The 24,505-nt window shown below is 38.3% G+C and overlaps 1 protein-coding gene across 1 annotated transcript; it reads left to right on the top strand.

Annotated features, from left to right (window-relative positions):
• The first annotated feature begins 1,390 nt into the window (after positions 1 to 1,390).
• On the top strand, positions 1,391 to 23,735 carry LOC149005569 (metal transporter Nramp1-like). Its single transcript, XM_089168574.1, has 14 exons — positions 1,391 to 1,727; positions 1,817 to 2,007; positions 3,770 to 3,848; positions 3,956 to 3,996; positions 5,075 to 5,153; positions 5,281 to 5,385; positions 10,663 to 10,772; positions 10,951 to 11,132; positions 11,212 to 11,281; positions 17,671 to 17,844; positions 18,052 to 18,156; positions 18,319 to 18,450; positions 21,489 to 21,584; positions 23,123 to 23,735. Exons 2-14 carry the CDS (start codon positions 1,885 to 1,887, stop codon positions 23,426 to 23,428), a joined length of 1,602 nt encoding a protein of 533 aa, XP_089024700.1. The 5' UTR covers positions 1,391 to 1,727; positions 1,817 to 1,884; the 3' UTR covers positions 23,429 to 23,735.
• Positions 23,736 to 24,505: the final 770 nt, after the last annotated feature.

Raw genomic sequence — 24,505 nt, 5'->3', positions numbered from 1 at the left:
AATATATTACGTAATATATAATCAGGCAGATGGAACTCATGAACTATTTACTAAAAAGTGTAAGTCTTACCAAGCAAGAACCCCCTGGTAAACTAGGAGAAATTTTACATCTGAGATTATTAAAAAGCACCACCAAAGATAGAAAAGGGTGAGAGATATTAATATACAAGAGCCACTCTTGAGATTTAGCCGTTGTTTTGGCGAGAACGTCCGCTGCAAAGTTAGCCTCTCAATGGATGTTAGCTGAAGGATATCCTAAACTAAAAAGGAAACTTTTCAGACAGGGTGAGAGGCGAGTGAGTGAGAAAGGTTACCAAAATCAGGTCCATTTCTTATAAGGAAATGGACTGTAGATGTATGACAAGTGTCCTAGCATTACATCAAATGGTGAAAATCCATTTACAGATGTGACTTGTAAATAGTTTTTCACCATTTGATGTGATGCTGGGACACTTGTCACACATCTGGAAAGAAATGGACAAAGAAATGGACCTGATGAATTTTCAGGTTACGAGTGTTTGATTATCATTTTTCCACGTGAACATTTGTGAGGTTGAGGTCTAAGGCCCACGACAAGGCCTTGTGCATAGCAAAGAGTAGGAACTGTAGAGGATGTGAATAAATCCAAAAAGGATTAGCCATCCACATTTTTTTTTTTGCCATCTGTTTCCTATTTTTTGTGTTTATTCGGAAATTTGTTGAGTGGGCAATATTAAGTTATGATAGCTTCCAACAATTTTCAATTTAACGAAATAGATTTTGTTCGGACCATACAATAATGAAGTGGCTCAAGATTTGACCATAAATCTCAGCTTGTACCATGAAATAGAATATAAGGAGAAAAAAAATTACATCTTTCTTAATGAATTTGGGCTTTTGAGTGATTAATTTTGATCTTAGAGATTTGAGTTGTATGCACATGAAACACAGATATATCGAACACATTCTTGTATTCAAAGTCCAAAATTCTCTACCTTTTCCAATTTCTTTGAATTTTTCCCTCACATATTAGAAAATGATCATCTTTCTTATTATATGATGAAAAGTTATGGGGGAAGTGTAAACCTCTATCATTATGAATAGAGGATCGAGATTGTCAATACGGGTTGGTAGAGTGATGAGATCCATACTTCTCAGCAGAGAGGTGTTTGACCCTGCTACCTCTGAAGTGTGCTCAAGCTGACCCAAATGAATCTCAGACACAGCAAAAAAAAAAGAATAGAAGATGGAGACCTTCGAATTCACAGAGACTAGTTGTATTTCCCTACAAGTTGAGGTCAGCCATGCATTAGGGGAGAATAATATGCTTTTAGATGCTTTTCAGCTATAAATTAGAAGTAGGGCCCAACTGCAAAACGACGAACGCAAGTCAAAAGTCGAGTAACACTTCCGAAGGCTTTCGTCGGACAAAATCTCAACTGAAAGAAGAAAGCAACGTCAAGCCCCCACATAAACGACGTCTGGTCCCAGAAAAATCCTTCTTGCTGAAGTGGCATCGTTTACGCTATACCGGAAGAGTCCTGCGTGTGATTTACGAGAGTCGCACAGCACCGAATCACACACGCTTCGCACATTTTGATTGGCGAATCACTTCCTTTTAAGCTTCGATATTTCAGCCTTACACTGGGTAGAATTGTGACGCAGTTGAGTTCTTGAGCTCAAGCTTGGCAAAGAGAAGCCCTAAACATCACATTAATTGGAGATTTCTCTGTACCAGTGAAGCTTTGGTAAATGTATTGATTTAATATAACGTTCGAAAGCTATTGAAGTGTTTAATTTTCTCATCGGATTGGTATCTTTTTTATTGTGTTTTCAGAGTTTCTAAGGAGAGACATTTTAGTTTGTGGAGTAGTGATCTTTGCGGTGTTTGCAAGATTGACAAAGATGGCAATAACAGATTTGATTTCAAGTGACCGACCGCAGTTTATCACTAGTGCTGAGAATCGAACTTCAACAAATGTTCCGTTGATCGAGAATCAAGACTATGATCAGATCATTGTTCCTGATGTGAGTGTGACCAGTAACTTATGTTATATCTGTCTACTGTTGTTTGTTTTGTTCCATTTTCTGTATCAAATGTTTTCTTATGGTGGATATTGAAGGTTACGAGAGGTCTACAGAGCTGGGAATTGGTCTCGGCTTTATGTATAGGAATTAAATTCCTATCATGGTTTTTTGGTTTCGCGTTTTGGTCATGTTCAACCCTGAGGAAACTGTGATGCAATCCCCATTCCCCAACCCAGTCTTGATAAGCTCGACATGTATGCCATCTTTCTATGCTTAATTGTGGACTGGATCAATTAGTAGCCGCACAAACTAGGTTGACAAAGCTGGATTATGAATTTCAGAAATGGAAAAAAACTATAAAAAAATGATCCTAATGAAAGGGCAGTAATAAAGGTTGCTTTTCGGAGCTTTTACTTCCTGTTGCAGGGTCTTAAGATTGACAGGAGAATGCTCATGTACGAAAGAAATTACTTATGTTGAATGCAAGTACTTTTTTCTTTTTGTGGACAGCTGAATTTTGCTGGCACACTGTGCTTGTTAGGTAGGCATATGGTGGCATTGCTGCTCATGGTATCAAGTATTGATACAGCCAATGCATATTGAGACTGGCCATGTCGATATGATACAAGACCAATGATTGGTATGGGAGATTGGTTACTGTTGAAGACTGAAACTCTATACACAGAGTGCCCAAACCCAAGATTCCCAATTTTTGAAAGGAAAACTTCTTACTCTATTTTTAGACAAGACCTAATTGGATCCCTTGTACACTAAAAAAAATAAAATAATAGGATTGATTAAATGGCAAGATTGCATTAATGCTAATCAAAGTGCCGATCAAACATCAAAGCCCTGAGATGAATATGTTGAAAATTTTGATTTTTTTGGTTGAATCTCTTTTTGCCCTTTTGTATCACATCTAAACTTGAACTGAACTTTATTTGAATCATCTTGAATGATTTGTGCTCATCAATGAAATAGATCATTGTGGTGTACTTATTATGTGTGGCTCCCTACTACTTTTAGGTTCTTTATTATGCCACTAGTGTAGTAGTAGAAGGCTAATGTTTATTTACTTAATGAATGTTTTCTAATACTTAGTAGTATGCTAATACTTGTGTAATAATATTTGGTTTAGACCTTTGGAGATTGCTTTAAGCTGGAGTCTTAACCCGCAAATAGATTTTTGTCTTTCAAATAATGCGTAATTATTTTTTATTATCTATTAGTAGGTGCAATGTTACCCTTGCAACTTGCCAATGAAGATGTGAATCGCATAGAAGCTGAGAGAATGTAATAACTCTTGTTATTTGTTTCTTATTTACGATGTACGAGGCTGAAATTATGTATGATAAGCAAACTCATACATATCAAAGTTATCTAGCTTTTCTCCCGTATGCCCCTTAAAATCAACTTTCCAGTCTGCTTCTCAGTTTTGATTCTTGGCACCTTTATTACCTCCCATACAGCAGGACTCCCACCATTTAGGCTTATGGCTGAATCCCAGACATGTATAATGAAACATGTGAATTTGCATTTTAGTTCATAAATAACAACAGAGGAAATACATTTGCAAAAAGTGGTGGACATTAGAAGTCTTAGATACTTATCCAAAAAGTTAGTCCCCCCCCCCCAAATTTATTGTTTCATTAATGGTGGCTTGATTGAGGAGTTTACATAGTTAATTCTGATAGGAATTTGAAAGATGAAACTTTGATCAAGACTGATGGGTAGATTGTATTGTTTCTATATTTCATTGCAGAGAAAAAGTTGGAAAAACTTATTTGCATATATGGGTCCTGGATTTCTTGTTTCCATTGCATATATTGATCCTGGGAATTGTAAGATTACTTCCATTTTTATTTTTTTCATTTTGTAATTCTTTTTGCAATCTGATTTTAAACTTCTGATCCTTGCATACATTTTGGTAATGTTTGGTAATGTACAGTTGAAACAGACCTACAGGCAGGGGCTCAGTACAAGTATGAGGTCTGTTCTAACTTCTTATGTGAATTTTTACCAACTGAAATATGAATACTGAAGCAATTGATACCTCGATTTTTTTTTTCATTGAGTAGAAGATCCATCAAAACTTATATATCAAAATGAATTCTTTCTAGCATTTTTCTGATACGATTGACGTACTTGTAAATATCTCAGGTTACAACTCAATTGACTATATAGATCTGGATGGAAAAATTTATGGGGTTAATCTTGATTTAAAGTTTAAAAAATTCAACAATGTCCATAAAGGTTTGGGGCTTTCATGATGCAGATTGAGAAGGCTTAGGATTAATGTGAAATAGAAAAGGGAGGTATATGGTGTAGCTTTATGGTGATCCATTGAACAAAAGCTGGTTTCTCTGAATATTTTAGAAGATTTCTTGTTGGAGCTTGAAAGGAGCTATTGGTTTAGAAGGTTTTCTTGGTTTGTGGACGTGGGGGATAATGCATGGCTGAATGATTTGAGGTGTTATTGTGATGAAAGCTATAATTGGGTTGATGGGGGAGTACTTCTTGAATCTTCAACATGTTCAGATTTGTAACTACACAACTGCAAAGAAGAAGATTAATAAGAAAAGAATGCTAATTCAGCATCAGTACTGTGAATTTGTTAAGCTTGGCGTGCGAGCCAGAAAATTAGAAAATTTTATTCTATAATCATAAAATTTAGAAGGGCCCTTATTTATGTACTGCCCTAATTATATCTGCAGATGGAGTTTAGGAAATGCAAAGTACCCAAAAGGATTGGTTCCCCCAACCCACAGAAAATGAAGAATGAAACAACCTACATGAGTAGTTAGTAATGACTTGACTGATTTCTAATACTGATAACTTACAAAGTGAAGCACTCTTTTTGGCACACATTAAAAGATCTGAATGTTGAATAAGATGCTGCACATTTCCCTTAATTAACCAGCTCAACTGCATTCCTAAATGTGAGTTCAAAACATCAAGATAAATCTACAACAAAAAGGAGGCCCTCTGACAATTCAACCAGAGTTCTTTTGGCTTCCTTTCCATATCTTACTGTCTGTTCACATCAAGCAATTTCTTTGTTTGGCAGTTGCTCTGGATCATCCTAGTTGCTTCCTTTGCTGCCCTTATCATTCAGTCCCTTGCAGCCAACCTTGGGGTGGTCACAGGTTTGAGGCCTCTTCATCAGGATCAATTTTATTGTTATGTTGATTCCAAAATGGATATCAAGATGGTTTTGTTGGTTGTTACTAGTTACCTGCAATGTTTCAGCTAGTTCTCCTTCCTCCGATGCAGGAAAACATTTAGCAGAGCATTGTAGAGCTGAATATCCAAGGGTGCCAAACTTCATCCTATGGGTGCTAGCTGAAATTGCAATAGTTGCATGTGACATTCCTGAAGGTATTCATGCTTTGCTGTTGAATGAAATTTTGGATGCAAATACTGTTTACCTCTTATTTTCCAACTTTGTTTGGTGAATCATGTCGATGATGTCACCATAGCCTTTCATATTCAACTTTGTGCAAATGCAATAAACAGAACAAAGCATCAGAACAGATTATTCAAAACTTACGTGCCAAATTTACTAAAATTTCTCTAACGTACCTAAATTTATCAAAACTTTCCTGAATATTTTGGTTTCTCCTAAGGTTGAAATAATTGTGAAATTTGAAAAATTGAATCTTGGACATGTTAAACATTTTATCAGGACAAAACCACACACTATCAGATTTTTGTCACCTTCACAATCCATGTGGTATGTGATGTGGCATGACATCAACTAATGTTATCACTCTTCTTATCACATCTATTCAAAAGAAGTATGCTTGGGCTTGAGTGAAGAAGAAATTGACCAGAAAGAGTGTCATATATTGTCCGAATAGGTACATTCTCTGTGAAATAAGGCCCTCTTTCTGAGAGAGAGAGAGATGATCCCTTGTCTCCATAAGTCTCTATGTTAGCCAGATTAGAACAGCTTCCAAAAAGTTAGCAGTGGCTTTGGTTTTGATGGTTGCTGGGTATTGCTTTCTTAATATTCTTAGCATGGCAAGGATGGAACAACTTCACTATAAAACACCAGAAGCAACATTCAATGTTAGACACACAACTCTGTGGCTAGCATGTCTAACTGAAAGATATTATGGAAGTTCAGACTTACAGAGATTTGTTATGGTTGGTTTTAGTTCTAGCAGCCATTAAAAACAATAAATCTAGTTTTAAGACATGGCAAAGGACCAAGGATGTAGAGGATCTCAAAGGTATAAGTTGACTAGAAATGAAGCTAACAAAATTGTGGAAAAAGCAAGAGAGAAGAAGTATAAAGATTTATATAATAAACTAGGCACAAAAGAAGGGGGGAAATCTATTTATAAGGTAGCTAAAATAAAGGATAGGAAGAATAGAGATCTAGACCAAGGTTAGATGTATTAAAAGTGAAGATGGTAAAGTACTAGTACGTGATGAGGACATTAAGAAGAGATGGGAAATCTATTTCTATAGTCTACTAAACAAGCATACTTCTCGTATCCGTGATTCGGGCGATTACATCATTCACCATGGCACCAACTTTCGAACTTATATACGGAGAATTTTGATGCTTGAAATAAAAGAAGCTTTAAGGAAGATGAAAGTAGGCAAGGCACAAGGTCCCAATGAAACCCCAATAGAAGTATAGAAGAGCTTAGGAACCTATTGGCTTTGCTTGGCTGACCAAGTTGTTTAATAAGATTATGAGCACAAGGAAAATGCCAGATGAATGGAGGAGAAGCATCGTGGTTCCAATTTATGAAAATAAAGGAGATACTCAGAGCTGTAACAACTATACAAGCATCAAACTAATCAGTCTTGGTATGAAATTATGGGAGAGAGTATTTGAAACTCATTTGAGACAAGTAACCACAATTACGGAGAACCAATTGGTTTTATGCCAAGAAGATCTACAATGGAAGTTATTTACCTTACTAGGAAGCTTATAGAAAAGTATAGTGAGTGTAGGAACGATCTTCATATGGTATTTATTGACCTAGAAAAAACTTATGATAGAGTTCCTAGAGCAATGACTTGGCAAGTACAAGAGAAAAGAAATTTTGTAGGATATGTATAACAATTTAGTGACAAGTGTAAGAATGGTGGGGGGACAAGGTAATGAATTTCCAATTATAGTTGGATTACATCAAGGATCAACTTTAAGCCTATATTATTTGCACTTATAATAGATGTATTAACCAAAGACATTCAATTTGAGGTTCCTTGGTATATGCTTTTTACTGATGGTGTTGTGTTAATAAATGAGACACAAGTAGGGATTAATAGCAAGTTAGAATCATGGAGAACAACTTTATAATCAAAATGCTTTAAAGCTAAGTAGAATGAAGACAAAATATCTAGTTTGTAACTGAAGTCATGATTGAACAAACGATAAGGTGGTGAAACTTAATGATAAAGAGATTCCTCAAAGTGATTGTTTTAGGTACCTTGGTCCAATCATATCATAGATAGAAAATGTGATATAGAGAATGATGCTTCCCAAAGAATTAAAATAGGGTGGATGAAATGGAGAGGCGTGTTCAAGGTCTTGTGTGATCTACGTATTCCTTTGAAGCTCAAAGGAAAATTCTATAGGATTGTCATTCGACTTGTTGTGGTGTATGATGTAGGTTGTTGGGCTGTTAAAAATCATTATATAGATAAACTCAGTGTGGCGGAATTGAGGACGCTAAGATGGATGAGTGGCAAAACTAGGAAGGATAAGATAAGGAATGATCATATTAGAGCTGGTCTAGGGGCAGCTTCAATAAGTGATAAGCTACGAGAAGGTTGTTTGAGGTGGCACAACCACGTTCAATGGAGGCCTGTACAATGGAGGACCTAAAAGAGCTAGGGATAGACCTAAGATAAATTTAAGAGAAGTGGTGAGAAAGGATGCACATAGCTTAGGCCTTATGTTTAGCATTGCCTTAAACAAAGCTGATTGGAAGGTAAAAATCCATGTAGTCGACCCCATTTAGTTGGGACAAAGCTTCTTGTTGTTTTTTTTAGTTCGAGTAGGATAAAGAAATAGCTATAGATACATGCATGTCTTTATAATTGAGATCTCTACAACAAGAACCATATCCTTATCCTAAATCAATGGGTTGGCTACATGGATCCAAACAAGGTTAAGTAAAAGAGACAAGAGAAGTAACAATAGTAGATTAAAGCATATATGAAGGTAATTAGGGAGCAAAGTCAAGATAGCATTCCAAGAACATTACTTTATATCGGATCAGCTACACGGGTCCTAGTCTAGCAGACAGTTTTATCAGCACTGGTATGAGTGTCTAGTCCTAGCATGTGCATATCCTTACCACTTCTACAATAGTCAATTCAGCCTCCCTTAGCTCCATCCAGATGGATCTGTTCACTCTTCCTTACCTCTAATGGCCTTCTTTGGACATGCCCATGCCATCTCAAGCAACACTCTCTTAGCTTGTCCTCAATTGGTGCTATACCCAAGTTGGATCTAGTATAGTCATTTCTTACTTCTCTTCTAGTTTTTCACATATCCTCCTCAGCATCCGCACTTGCTATAACTGATTTCTTTATATGGCTTCTTTTGGTTTCCCAACATTCTGCCCCCTAGATTATAGCTGGTATGATAGCTGTCTTTAAAGAATACTCCTCTGAGTTTAATAGGCATATGTTTGTCACATAAGACACTTGAAGCGCCTCTCCAGTTCAACCATCCTACCTTAATCCTATGAGAACTGAGAAACATCATCATCAATATCACCTTTACTGTTAATGGTACAACCCTAGTACCAAAAACTATTACTTTGTGGTATCTCTTGATCCTCAAGTCTCACTACTTCATTGCTTCTCACAGTTTGACTGAAGTAACACATCATATACTGTGTTTTTTTCTACTTATCTTAAAGCCTTTTGATTCCAAAGTTGATCTCCATAGCTCCAACTTTGCATTAATCTCGTTTATTGTCTCATCAACCAAAACAATATCATCAACGAATAGCAGACACCAAGGTACCTCATCTTGTATGTGTGGCTAGTAAGGTTATCCATTATGAGTGCAAACAAATAAGGGCTTAGAGCAGACCCTTGGTGTGACCCAATTGTAATAGGGAATTCCTTATTTTGCACTTCTGCAGTTCTAGGTTCTAACATTCACCACAGTGGCTTTATACATGTCTTTAACTATATCCATGTAATTACTTAAGCTTCCTATCTTCCTTAGGATTTGCCAAATGAGCTCTCTAGGTACTCTATCATATGCTTTTTCTAAATAAATAAAGATCATATGGAGGTCCTCTTTGTGGCCCCTAAAGATTTTCATAAGCTTCCTTAGCAAGTAAATAGCTTCATTGTTGATCTTCTTGGAATAAAAGCCAAATTGGTTCCTTGGTATGGCAGTTTCTTTTCTTAGGTGGGCTTCAATCATTTTTCCCCCATATTTTCTTGTTGTGGTTCATAAGTTTAATACCTCTATAGTTATTACAATTATGGATATCACCTTTGTTCTTAAAAATTGGCACTATGGTACTTCACTCATCTAGCATTTTCGTAGTACTCTAAATCTTGTTAAACAACTTTGTTATCCAAGAAACACCTTATTCCCCTAAGTTCTTCCAAACTTCAATTCAGATATCATCCATTCCTAGGGTCTTACCTCCCTTCATCTTTCATAGGGCCTCCTTGATTTCTATCTCACTATCATTGTTGTAGGTTTCCATGCCAATTATTCTCTCCCACACCAAACTCTATCTTGTCAATCTAAGGAGGTCCATTTAGAAGAGTATCCCCATCTCTAAAATGTCCTCATCATGAGTTAGTACTCTACCATCCTCATTCTTGATGCATCTTACATGATCCAAATCCCTAGTCTTTGATTGCTTTCTCTGCAGCCTTAGTATTAAGTTTTCCATATAGATCATCATAGAACTTTGCTCTTGCTTTTTGCACACACTTTCTTGCTTCTTTCTTTTCCATATAATGTTGTTGTTTATCTTCTACATTTTTAGATATTTGCCAAATCTTAAAATGCTCCTTCTTATCCTTAACTGCTGCTTGGACTTCATCTTTCAGTCACCATGTCTCCCAGGAGCAAAGACTCATACCTTTTGAAGTCCCTAGAGCTTCCTTAGCAACCCTTTTGATGGAAGTTGTTAACTCAATCGACATTTTATTAGTATCTCCTTCAAAATTCCACTTTCCATGTAGAGCCATCTTATCCTTAAAAGATTTCAGCAAATCTCTTTGTAGTTGCCTCCAACTTATCTTAGGGCTAGCCTGAGTCACCTTCTTGTTTTTCCTTGTACCCAGAAACATATCTAAACTACTATTCTATGTTGCATAGATAAGCTCTCTCCAGGTATAACTTTGCAATCTTTATATAAAAGTCTGTCATACCTTCTAGTAAGGAAGAACTCTATTTGGCTTGCATGTTGACCACTCTTGTATATAATTGAAATCTCTGTTTCCCAGATATTGCATAAGTGATCTGTATGTGACGGTTTGCCTTGGGAGTTACTGTTACCTGCACACTTTGATATATTAATGGATTCTAAAGTTGCATCTGTATCTTATTAATGCTTACTTTTGATTTGCAATATTTGGGAACCTTTTATTTCTTTTTCTGACTGCAATTTGCACTCAATAGTAATTGCTGCTTCTCTTGTTGTCCAGTGATTGGAACAGCCTTTGCACTGAACATGCTCTTCAATATTCCTCTATGGTTGGGTGTTCTTCTTACTGGGATCAGTACTTTAGTTTTTCTAGCGCTGCAACGATATGGGGTATTGTCATATGCCCTTGTGCTCCTGAATCCTCAGTGAAGATTTATGGAAAATTAGTTCAAACTTTTCAGGATTATGATTATAAATTTAGTATAGTTACATATGATGAAAGAAAAAAAGGAAACCTAGTTCTTGTATCAGACCAGATTCATTAAGCTTTGGTGTTGTTTTTAAACAGGTGAGAAAACTTGAGTTTTTAATTGCATTTCTGGTATTTACTATTGCTGCATGCTTCTGTGCGGAGCTTGGATATGCAAAGCCCAACTCTTCAGAAGTTCTGAAGGGACTTTTTGTTCCCTCACTCAAAGGCAACGGAGCTACTGGCCTTGCAATTTCACTTCTTGGTGCTATGGTGATGCCGTAAGATTCTTTCTAACTCCCTAATGGTCCTTTCTTGAAGCAAATCTTTTTCCTATTATTCTAATTCTCTTTTTGACAGGCATAATCTTTTCCTTCACTCAGCATTGGTGCTTTCTAGAAAAGTTCCACGGTCCATTCAGGGCATCACGGTAAGCCTATTATTTAGTACAATTTGTACAAATCTAGCTTTTTAATGTGGTAGATTACTGGATTTTTCGAGTTATATGAACCAATTTAGACACTTGCCGCATGAACATTACTAATCGACTGCTGGTTTTCTTTTTGGTGAACATTCGCATTTCAAGAAAGGCTGGAATTGGTGTAAGAATTGAGCATTTCTATTGCATGAACTGCATTGAGGGTCATGATGACCCATCATTTTACGGTAAACCTCTTAGCTTTAGAGGTTAATCCTTCATTGTGATATATGTTGGATCTTTTGAATCATAGGGAAACAAGTAACACAAATAATACATTACTTTTAACTCTTCAGTTGCCCAAAAAACAAATACAAAAACTCTTCAATTTCTGGGTCATCTATTTGGTGAACAATGGGCTTTAAGCCTTATCAGTTGACATTCACAACCATCTGTTTGCAAGCAATATGCCATGTAGCTTGTATAGAGTGAAGTATATTCAAGAAAGGCAACCGATAATTGGACAATTGGGAACAGCCATTTTATTGATGTCAATGCCCTTGGACTTCTGTAAGAAGTGAGTATTCCTGTTATAGGAACTGCATTGAGGGTTAGAAAGACAATCCATAAGTTATTGGGTGGTCTCTGACTGGTGCTTAGATGATGATACTGTCCTACAGTGTATATCAAGATGACATTTTTATTTTATTTCTTTATTTATTATTATTATTTTTTTTTGGGGGGGGGGGGGGGGGGGCTGAATGAAGTGAGTAGAGATGACAACCCCCCCCCCCCGGGCACCACCTCTACCTCCTCCTGCGCTTGCTGACACTCCCTGTTGGTCCTCTCTCTTCTCTCCATTCTCTTCCCTTGCAAACCCCAGCCTATTGCTACACTTCATTCAACCTTCCACTGATGGTTCAACCAAGTTTTCCCTCTATCCCTCCTCATCCCTATCCCTTGGTATAGCAAAATGGCAGGCTCATATCATCGGAAACTTGATCGGCCCTCATCCTCCCATCAAAATTGTTCACACGTCCCTCTCTCTAAACAGTGGAAAGCTGTCGATTTTCCCCAGTCCTACTTGCTCAACAGCTGTGCTTTCATATTCCATTTCTTCAACAAAGACGCAAGCTCCAGGCCATCAGCGGTGCCCCTTAGCAGGTTGGAAATAAGAGGATTTACCTTAGGCAATTGGATCCTGAAATGAGATTAGAAAAAAAGGTCTCCCTCTGGGTTTCCTTTCTAGTCCTTCTGTTGCATTTCTGATACTCAAACTACCTTTGTCGTATCTCCTCTCTCATCGGAAAGATGCTACAAATGGATGCCACCACCTTCAAGCAAGGACACCTGTCATTCACTAGAATTTGCGTGGAGGTCTCCACTTCCTCCCCCTGCCCTCTCATGATGTGAACCCGATTTTAGATTTAGGGGTTCTTGGATGGATCCCCCCAAATTAAGGGTTGCCTAGAATCTTCCATCAACTAATTCTAAAATTCATTGATAATATGGTGGGATAGTTATGATTTGTAGGGAAGGACAAGGAGATAAAATGGGATTCAAATGGGTGGATAGGGAAAAGTTAGGTTTACCAAATTCATGTGGGATGAATAGGGAAACTAAAACTTATCATCCCAAAGTTAATGGGCTTGATATGGGAAATAATTAGGGTTTTGACAAGCTTCTAGGGATACCCAAAATTAATATGGGAAAGGTCAATTAACATAAATCTAAATGAGTTGGAACAATTGGGAAGGAAGGTAAAATTAGGGTTCTTTCAAATTTATTATGGGATGGAAAGGGTTTATCAAAATTAGCTTGGGATGGCTAGGGAAAGATTGTGGGGATGATTCCTAGGATTGAACAAAAAGATGGGAGGTTTCTTGGAAACCTACTGTTTGGTCTGGAGGGTTTCAGGGAAGTTCTTGGGTAGGGTTTGAAGATATTGGAAGAGGATTCTTGGATTCTTTATTTTCTTATTTATATCTTCTTCTTCTTCTTCTTCTTCTTCTTCTTCTTCTTCTTCTTCTTTTTTCCTTCCTTCCTTCCTTCTTGTTCTGAAATTCCAGAACTTCTGCAAGATCCAAAGAAAAACAAAAAAAAAACAGAAAAGAAGGGGGGGAGGGCTTTCTTGGAGATTTTGGTGTTTTCTTAATGTTTCTAGGTCTGAAACAGCAAGTAATTGGAGCCACAGTGTATGGGGATGAGAGGAGGAAGAAGAGAGATTAGGCTGGTGTAGGGGAGGGGTTCAACTTACTGCTTTTCTGAATCTGGAAGAGAAAGGTTGCTGGACTTCTTGCTGCAATCGCAAGACAGAATGTAGAAGATAAGAGAGCTCTTGATAACTGCAAGGTCCCCCTCAAAAGGACCCTACGGCACTTCCTTTGCTGCAGTTCTTCAATAATTTTATTAATCCAGACTTAGAGACTACAATGAAAAGACTAGGCCACTTATAGCCTACACTAAAAGACTTATAATCTACTTGGGAATCCTTTATAATTTAGGATCTCCCTTGCATTAAATCTCAGTCACACAACTAAAAGGCTTTGAAAATAGATTCCCTAAGATACTAAGACTCAAACATAAAGGAAAAGGGACTCTTCTTGAAATAAAAGACTTATGAGAGTCCTTTAAAGAAAGACTCCTAAGGACTCAAGAACCCAATGCAGAAATCAAACCAAGACCTCTAAACTAAACAAGACTCTGAAAATTAAAAATAAAATTCTGAAATTTAGTACTAGCAGATAATTAGGCCTGAAATTGACCAAAATACCCCCTTGGAGTGTTCAGCCACCTACATGCACCACTTTGGAGTGGCCTTGGGGCCCACTCCAAGGTTTCGGCCAGAGGGTGACCCTTGTTCACATCACTTCGATTATGGTCGAGGATGAAAATGGTGTCAGTGATGTAAACTCAGATCTAGGGCTAAGGGATTTTAGTGATTTTCCTAAATCTAAGGGCTGCCCAGGAATTTCAGCAAAGAGGAGAGTTGATTCAGGGTGTTTAGGGTGTTCTATAGCTCTAAGAAACCCTGCTGTAATTGTAGTTCAGATTTGAAATTTTAACTAAAATTTAAACTAGGGTTTGGAGGGAATTTCAGCTAGGGTGAGAAAGGGAAACTGTCTTGCTTCTCTGCAGTTTCAGAACTAGCTTTCTTGCTATTCTGCAACTTCAGAACTGGATTCTAGGACTGAAGAAAGGTATGAATTGTGTGAGTTTTTAAATTTTCAGAAGTTTAAGAAAAAGTGAAAACTGCAGAATTAGACAAGAAGATGAAGTGCAGAATTTTCTAAAAACTGAGAAAACTGGGTTTAACTGAGATTAATTACAGAATTAAGCCCTAAAGGGTCGTGCAATCTAAGGGGAGAAGAAAGGGAGGCTTAAGGGGTTGGGATTTGAAATCTGCAGGGGAAGGCCTCCTAAGGCTGCTGTGGCTAGCAGGGAGGTGGGAGACTTGCAGGTGCTAGGGCAGTGGGAAAAGGGGCTAGGAGGGTCGGGGCTTATGGGAGGTGGTCAAGGGAGTCATGGAGTATGGGGGATGCTGCTGTTGTAGTGCAGCAGCAAGGGGATGGGAAAACCTAAGTGCGCAAGGCAGGGGAGGGTGGGGGAAGAGTTGCAGGAGAGAGAGGGAGGCAGGGGAAGGGTGGGGGAGGTCTTGAACGTACTTGGGCTGCTGTGATTGCTTGAATGAGTGCTTTATGATTGCTTGTATACTGCTGGAATGAAGAAGCTGCTCTTGAACAATTTCTGGTTGACCAAGGCCTCCTCAACTTGGAAACCCTGATCCCAAACTCAACAATTTTATGAATCATCAAAAATAAAAATTTACATAGAATACTTGGCTATTTATTACCTTCAATGATTCTGACTTAGGTGGGAATCCTTAATAGACAATGATCCCACCACCTGACCAAAATTCTTGAATTGGAATCTAATTACTTAAGGACCTTAACTCTTGATTTGGAATCTACTAATAGACATGCTAATAATTAAACTTTAAGTTTACTTAAATAAGCCCATGTTGAATTCCCTTTAATTAAGACTTTTAAGCACTTGTGCGAATTTAAGATAACCAAGGACTTAGCAAAACAAACATTAATCAAAACACAACTCCTATGACCTATTGAAACACAACTCAACTTGAGAATTTAAACTAGACTGGGACTCTATCATAACTCACATAATTCTAACCCAAATAAAATTAAAAAATAAAAAAAGTAAAAAAAGTTAGATCTATAACCCTTGGATCAAGGGGTTTCCAACCAGACCCATCTTGAGCCCTAGAAAGGCTGGAAAAATCACCAAAATACCTCTGGGGTATTTGGTCAGCTCTAGATTGGGCCATTTGGGCCTAGGTCTTGTACTGAGTTAGGGGGGGTCAACCTTGATCACATCAATCGGCTTTGATCAAAATCTACACTTAAAAACCTCCTTCCTCTCGATGTTCAACGTAGGGTGTTCAACGGCTCCATCTCTGACTGCTCTAGCTCCGATGACACCACGAAGGCCTCTATTGCTCCAATAGTTGCTTCTCCAGTCAACTCTATCTGTCGCTAGCATCGTACCATGACCTTGTAGGGGCCAACACGGTGATAGGAACAGCTTGGTTCTCTTTGATCGAGACCTGATTGACTCTAATCTCTACCTTTAAACCCATGAATGACATTATCATCTTCTCTGCTTCACGTGCCCTTCTCTTCCAATCGCCTATAACTCTGCGTGCACTACAAGCATCGCTTATAGCTACCAGTGGTCCACTGTGGGAGCTGCCTCCCTGCAACCCTCCATCTTCCATCCTAGGGCTTACACCTCGTTATCATATTGCCTCTGCTCCTCCAACAATTAAAGATCTATAGTTCTCATTGCCTTCTCTCTACTCTACGGCTTTGCCTCCCGATCATTCTGCGACCCTTCCATCAACTCTCCTCTCCAATTCCCCTTCTTTGTTTGCCCCCCCCTAAATAAATGATGACACCCCCTATTTGCTTTGACCATTACAATCCCCCCTTACCCCATATCCTCTCTTCCTCCTTTAGTCATCTCTCTTGGCCCCACCAGTGTGGAGCCAACCACTCAACCCAACCTCCAACTTGCACCTTCTCTCCCGATCTCACCCTTTTAGCCGCGGACCCAATCTTTGGACCTTGGCCTTTCTTCCTAGCCTAGCCCAACTCTTATCTGTCCACCCCCCCCCTTTCCTTCTTTTGGTCCAGCCCCTCCCCAATCCATCTCACTTGCGGCCCAAGCCTCTCCTCCCCATTCTCAATCTCCCCTCTCTCCTCTAGTAGCCTTCTAACCCTCCCCCTTCTCCTATCCCCAGGCCCCATCCCCTTCAGAGGCCAAATCTCCCTCTCTCCACCCCCCCTCCCCCGTTGCTTGTGTTTCCAATCTACACTATGAGTCTATTCCAATTGTTGCAGAAGCAATCAAGACTCCTCCAACACTGAAACCCCCTCTCCTCCTCTTTGGGGTAACACTATAATAGAAGAAGCAATTGTCCTACAAGAAGGTGCCATCATCTCAACGGAAATTCATAGTGGAGCTCAAGTTAGTTAGGAAGAAGAGGAGAAGAAGAAGAAGAAAATGAGGATAATTTAGTTTTCCCCTTGTATTTGCCTTAGCATCTTGGCATCGGCTTCAATGCATTGTAGCTAGTTTGTTTTTTTTGCTTAGGGTCTTTTTTGGCTTTGGTTGGCTCCGTCCTTTGGTTCCTACTATTCTTCCCCCCGCCACCCTGCCCTCCCTCTCTCCTTTTGGTTAATGAATTTTTCATTCATCCAGAAGAAAAGATTGGGTTTTGATCCTTTAAAATGATCCTCTTTTGGTGGATGGCTTATTGGAGTTTCTTATTTTCATTGTACTAGAAGAATTGGGGGCAGATCTAAGATAACCTTAGGAGAAGTGGTGAGAAAGGATATGCACAGAGGCCTTGAATTTTCTATGGCCTTAAATAGAGCTGATTGGAAGGCAAGGGTCCATGTAGCTGACCCATTTAGTTGGGATAAGGCTTCTTCTACTTGTTCTTGTTGTTTTTGTTGTAGTCGTTGTTGTTGTTGTTGGTGGTGGTGGTGGTGTTGTATGGTGCTTGCATATGCTGCATCTTAAAGTTAGCTTTTTGCAGATTCTTTTGTTTCAACTTTTTCTTCTTTTGTGTTGGAAACTCCATTATAGTGGCTCTTCTAGACAAGGTGAACAAGTCCTCTTATTTTAAGATGAAGGTAGCCTGATTAGCACTTGGTTGCTGCTCACTAGTCACAATTTTTATTTCATGTAATTGTTTTCATAAGCTACTTCCCTTTAGAACATTCCAATTACCTGTCCTTTTTTTGGATAACTTGGAGGCTAGTGCCGGATTTATGTTGTCTTCCAATTCTGATATCTTCTCACTATCTTGTTTGCAGGACGCATGCAAATTTTATACCATAGAGAGTGCATTTGCTCTAATGATAGCCTTTCTGATTAATGTATCAGTTATATCTGTTAGTGGTGCAGTCTGCAATTCTGGAAACTTGAGTCAAGAAGATCAGATTGGCTGCAAGAACTTGGACTTGAACAGAGCCTCTTTTCTACTAAGAGTATGTCTGGTTTATTGATGTGCCAGCCATTTTGTTTGATACTGGAACTATCTTTTTGGTGTTGTCATTTGCCATTACAATAATTACTATTAGGATTCCTGTTGTATCAGTTCTTCATTTTAGGCTGAAGATCTTGTCATTGAAATTAGATATTTATTTGTGGTGGTAACATTTTCTCCAATTTTCATTTTCTCTTACTTATTACAGAACGTCTTAGGCAGTTTCAGTTCAAAGCTATTTGCAATTGCATTATTGGCATCGGGTCAGAGTTCAACAATTACTGGGACCTATGCTGGGCAATTTGTCATGCAGGTATCTCTCTTAGCTGAATTATTGGGTTTTGAATACTATTCTTACAATTTTCTGTCTTGCGAAGAGATTATGGACTGCATGCTTTAATCATGATTAACTCCGATGTCACTAAAATATTTTCAATATTAGTTTGATAGACAAGCCCTTTTTTTTTGTTGGCAGGGATTTCTTCAATTACAGATCACACCATGGATACGGAACTTTTTAACAAGATGCTTGGCAATAGTGCCAAGTCTAATTGTTTCAATCATTGGTGGCTCTGCTGGGGCTGGAAAATTGATCATTATTGCATCGGTACTTGACTCATTACTTTACTGAAATCTTCTCATCTTTATCTCTGGTTTGCATTTGTCTGGGATTGGTACTGCATTTGACTTTATCTATTGAGTATTACAATTTAGAACCATGAATTCACTTTGGAAAATAAGTTTAAGGTTATTGGAATTGATAAGCTGCACACATAACTCTTCTTTCACTTTCTAGTAGTTTGAAACTTAAACATTATGAGGCCTAAAATCTGAATCAATTGATTGAAGCTGCTTTTCTTCTTCTTTTTAGTTAATGTTTGGGAAAATTTCAGTAACACCCCCAAGATATATGACACAAAGCACAGACATCTCAAAACCATTCCAAATTGGTAATCACCCCTCAAAATTTTAAAAATGCCATAACAACCTAGCATTTCCATTAGGTCATGGTTGGAGAATTCGATACTACTATTACCCCTATCCTCTTCGCCCAGTTTTCCCAGTAAAATTGGTAATCACCCCTCAAAATTTTTCGTAAAATATGCACAATAATCAACTTCATTAGCAATTTCCATTAGGTCATGGTTGGAGAATTCGATACTACTTAAATTACCCCTTATCCTCTTCTGACCTTACAGTTTTACCCTTAGTAAAATTGAAAGTGACTTTCACTTGATGGCATCGCCTCTTCTTTCTTCTTTTCCTCAGCCAGTGCTGGCTCTGCAACATCACTAGCCTCTGCCTTTGTCGGGCTCCTCCATCAGTGCTGGTGCTGACGACTTGGCAGCGGCTTCTTCAGTAGCATACTTCTGCAGTTGGTCATTAAGGCATTGATTGCATGAATACCTCTCTGCACAAGAAAAATAACAGTAACCTCTTCCCCAAGTTGAATTTTGTCACAACCAACAAATAAGTGAAAGATCAAGAGAACATGTTAGAGATCCAAGCAAAACAAACCCATACCTGTGAGGAAAAAGCTTTGCAGCAACATGGTTGTTCAACTGGATCTCCAATCCTTCAGCTGCTGACATTGAAGGAAGGTTCACATGGGGCGTTAACAAATTGTTCTTATGGATGAGAACTCCAGTCCCACCACCTAACCTGGCCATGGCTGCTCCTTTATTGCAAATTATGCTACCTTTAATCTTCTCAAACTTCCCGTCTCCACTACAGAAACACCAAGAAGACTCCTCCTAAACTCTCATTTGTTCCTTTTTCTTGGACTTTACCTTCTTAGGATCTCTGGTTCAAATTACCTTCACCAGAAACAGAATCTTGACTTATAGTATTCACCAAACCTGAGAGAGACCCAGCATTGATGGCCACTGCCATGGAGGTATACTCCATCTCCTGGGGCCTGAAAATGTCCTTATTGACTGAATCCCTTGCATCTATCTTATTTTCCCTTTTTATTGTGATCATTTCAGAGATTATCAGCAGCTGTTAATAACAATTAAGCTTACCTCCTCGATGCTAATCATAGTCTCTAGTTCTGGGCACCAGGGGCCAACTAGGCTTGCTTTTGGCCTTCAAAGCTTCTTCTTCTTTTTTTTCTTTTTTTCTTTTTTTTTTAATTAATTAAATAAATAGAAAATGAGGTTGAAGATAGGGATATATTGGATAAGAAAATACGTAGAATATATTTGTCATTTCCTCTTATCAACTCATGGTTCTAACCGAAAAGGAGGTGATTGTCAATTTGGCATAGTTTTGGGATAAGAAAGTACATTGGATGTATTTGTCATTTCCTCTAATCAACTCATGGTTCTAACAAAAAAAGAGGTGACTGTCAACTTGGCATAGTTCCAGGATGTCTATGCTTTTCGCCATACATCTTGGTCAATGAAATTTTGCCTTATTTTTTGTTTATTTAAGTACTATGTATTCTATTCGCTGATGTGTCGACTGCTGGATTAGATTATCAATTTCTCCACATTAATTGCTTGGTTTGTTGGTCAAACATGGCAGTGTCTTGACCCCATGAACTGTGGGCCAGGAGAAAATTTTTCTTATGCATTCTGTGTTTAAACTCTCAGAGTGCCCATTCTGACATAATTTTTTTATTTTATTGTGCCAGCTTATTGATGTTTCTTGTCTGTGTCCGTGAACTTTGTATAAATACTAAATTTAATGTTTGGCCTGAGGGTTAAGAAAAACAATGGAATGGTCTAATTAAGTTATAACCATATAGAATTCCTATAAATACTTAGATATTTTCCAGACTTTATCTGGTATTAAACCTATCAAACCTTAACAAAGAAACAATTTGCAGTCAAATAATGCTTTCTATGACTTCAGTTGGGTTCTTTCAGACAGTAATGGATATTTTAAACAGTTTAGAGCATTGATATGTCTGAGTTACCAGTTCACTTTATGCCAGGTGAATGTAAGTAGTAGTTAGTTGAGGGCAGCTGAACTGTGGTTCAAGGATTCATCTTTACTGAAAGTATGCTATTCTGATGGTCGGATAGACGTTAACAAAAAACCTATATCTAGAGTTTCCTGAGGTATGAACATACTATACGTGAATAATCAATCCTAGAAACAGATGATGCCATGGTCTCATTAGTCATCATTGGATGGGTTCTTGTCTCTTTGAATCGTATTATCGGGGGGGAATCTTTTTTTCCGTAGAAATATATGGGGTGGTGGGGGGGGGGGGGGGGGGGGGGGGGGGGCCCCCCCCCCCCCCCTCGGGGGGGGGGGGGGGGGGGGGGGCGGGGGGGCCCCCCCCCCCCCCCCCCCCCCCCCCCCCCCCCCCCCCCGCCCCCCGGGGTTGGTGGGGGGGTTGTTTTTTGGGCCGCCGCCGGGGCCGTTGATTTTTATTTTAATTGTGGCACTTGGCTTGCCGTCGCCCCGCCGTCTTTGGCAGGCTAGTTGGCGGTACCCCAAGTACCAAATGGATCAATCTTAGTCATTCTTTTCTTTTGAGTGTAAAAATAAGAAGGATAATATATTTTGCATATATGAGAGAATGTGATTGATCAAATTTAAACATAATTGTAAACATCATGTTTCCTCTTGTTCTGGTCAAATTGGCATTATAAATCTGGGCTCTTATTCTCATTGATGTTTTGATGACAGATGATCCTGTCATTTGAATTACCTTTTGCTCTCGTTCCACTTCTCAAGTTCACTAGCAGCACAACCAAAATGGGTTCATATGCTAACTCAAAACTGGTAAGACTTCTTCTGAGGTGGATTTGTTACGCTATTAATCTATCTCAATAGTTTGACTCTTGGGTATAGATTACTGGTGGATGACTCTGTGAGGGAATAGGTTTATTCCTGAAACTTGATTGATTTTTTTGAATATTTTAAGTTCATAAAAAAAAAAATTGGGGTTTGTGTGTTATACTTAGAAAATTTTACACTTGATGGTCATTTGGGTGGGATGCTGAACAAATTTGTGCAGCCTTGGATGCTTTTTTAAAAGAACTAGTCTTCATCTTTAATTGTTGCTTACATACTCGTCCACACACACCAGAAATTTAGAGTTCTATTCTATTTTTCCCACCTTGTTTATTAAGGGGGGGGGGTGAATCTTGCTTTTGTTCATCAAGATTTTGTCACATGTAAGACAAAGATCTTATCTTTCTTCTTGTGGTTTTCTTTTATTATAGAGAATAGGATATTACATTATTAGAAAAGTCTGCATATCTGCATATCTGGATAATTCAAATGGAGCATAAACTAAAGGAGTACAGGAATTAACAACAGTAAATGCATCTATGTTACATATGAGTATAAATTTTCATATTAATTCTCATTAAAAGAGCATCCCATTGCCTGAGGCTTCTACTAATGCAGGGTCTGAGAGAGGGCAAACATATACAGCCTCACCTCTTGCTTGCGGAAGTGGCTGTTTCCAACTTCTCCATGTCTTGATTGGAAAAGATAATTTTCATTAGTTCAACAATTAAAATGTTGACAATTGTATCATTTTTGGACACTGGTACAAAGTGTCACTATACTTTGTACTATATTGTCAAGACTGAATATACTTGTATTGTGAAGAATCTCAAACATAGTTGTCAAAGTGCCAAGCATTTCAAGGCATTTGATGGCAAGATAACAGCTTCGGTAAAGAAGTCCCTGCATAGGCACTTTAGTATTTATTAATGTATTTTTGACAGATCTATTATGATCTGAATCATAAATACAGACTCCCAAAGTCCTGCTAAATTAATTTTTTTTCCTCCTGTTTCTTTTGGTTTTAGAATAGGATGAATGGATGATAGGTGCACATTGCTTGTACTGGCTTTTACAAATTAAAATCAGATACTTTTTATTAATGTTGGCTACTGAACAAGACCAAAAAAAAAAAAATAAAAAATAAAAAGAAGAAGAAGAAAGAAAGAAAACAATTATTGCCTGAACCAAACACTGCCAATGCTTCAATTTTGGTGCCAAGCTGGGATAGTGGTTGTGAGTTTTGTTAGGTTGGCACTTGGCAGATGGCATTAAAAGCCTCTAGCAAACAGTTTGAAAATAGATAATGAAACATTTTGAACATTCTTTGATTGGTAAGATGATCTGAACATTGAGCTTGCAAATAACAAGCATTTTATTTTATTTTGGGGTGTTTGGTTTGTTATTGTGGAGTGGGTGGGTTGTTTCTGTCAAATCTTTCAAGCTTCAGCCCATCATTTGTTGCTGTCATTCTTTATATTACAATGTAGACTGATTTTAATATTGCACGCTATTTTCTATTGCAGATAACTTTGCTCACATGGGTCATAGGCTTCCTGATCATGGCCATTAACATGTATTTCATTGCAACTGGCTTTGTTAACTTACTACTGCATTCAGGGTTAACAGTCGTCGCGGTTGTGTTTGCTGGGGTATTTGGTTTTTCAGGTATGTTGGTATATTTGGCCGCAGTTGCATTCTTGGTTTTCCGGAAAAATAAAGCAGTTACACAATTGTTGCCATTAGACGAGCCAGAGACCATTAACAATCAAAACAATGGATCATTGTATAGCCTCCCCAGAGACGATATTGTAAGAATGCAATTGCCCTAAAGGGGCCTTTTTTTAATAATCAAAAATTGCCCTAGAGGATTTGAGCAACAAAAATTAAGCAAGCGGTGATGCTGTTGATCAGTTCGGCTTTGTTCAATTTTGACGTGCATACCAAGTGTATATACAATAATTAATTGTCACCATGAGTGGGAAGTACATAGTTGCTATAGATACCTGATTTTGTGAAACTTCTGTCAATGAGAATGACCAGAAAGGCTGAATTCTGAACTCCCATTTGGGATGCTATGTAAACATTCCTTTTTTCTCTTCAATTAGGAAAGAAAGTCTTCCTTGTGTGCCTTTGCTTTTAGTCCCCCCCCCCCACAGGTTTTCTTTCTGTTCTGCTTTGTTGGTATGTTTAATTCTTTCCTTTTGATTTATACTAAAGAGGGAAGGTTCTTACTTGTAACTTAAAAAATTGTCATGGTGTATTTACAGTTTCCATTCCCAATGAATCCCAACCCCCCTCCCTTCCGATGAACTAGAAACTGCTGTGCTGATGGAAGAAAACAAAATGGAAAATTACCCCACCTGTAACCTTGACATGAGCTTCCATGGTCTTCTGATACACATTAGCTCAGCTAATTACCGTAGTAGCTGTCGAAATGAATTTCAAGACTGAGATGCATTATCAAACTAACTAAAAGAAACAAAGAATTATAAATACAGGAACCCAAGTGCAATAGACTCAGTTCTGTTTTTTGCTATTTCAGTGTCAACACTTACATACTTACACTGATCAGATCAATCGACATGAAATCCCCGAATTAAGGCCAAACCAAATTCAAAGAAACTCTTATTTCTGGCTACGCTTCTATCTTCTGGTCACCTTTAAAGGTTGGTTTCTTGTTACTTCTTTGATAGCCCTTTTCCAGGTAGAAGCAGAAGTAGCAGCAGTGATGGCAGCAGTAAAAGAAGAACCCAAGAAGGAGAGTTCAGAACCTAAGTTTGCTTCTTCTGGACAGAGAAGCTAAGAGAAAAGAACAAGAGAAGCCATGGAAGAAATTTATATAGTTAGTACAATGAAAGGTGATTGAGTTGCAATCCTGAGATGGTTTCTGACCCTCTGCATCCGAG

Source organism: Hakea prostrata, chromosome 9 (assembly GCF_041222555.1).
Source record: "Hakea prostrata isolate BN-2017 chromosome 9, UWA_Hpros_2, whole genome shotgun sequence".
NCBI classification, from domain to species: domain Eukaryota; kingdom Viridiplantae; phylum Streptophyta; class Magnoliopsida; order Proteales; family Proteaceae; genus Hakea; species Hakea prostrata.
The sequence above is the reverse complement of the archived record's forward strand: the minus strand, read 5'-3'. Positions and strand labels throughout refer to the sequence as shown.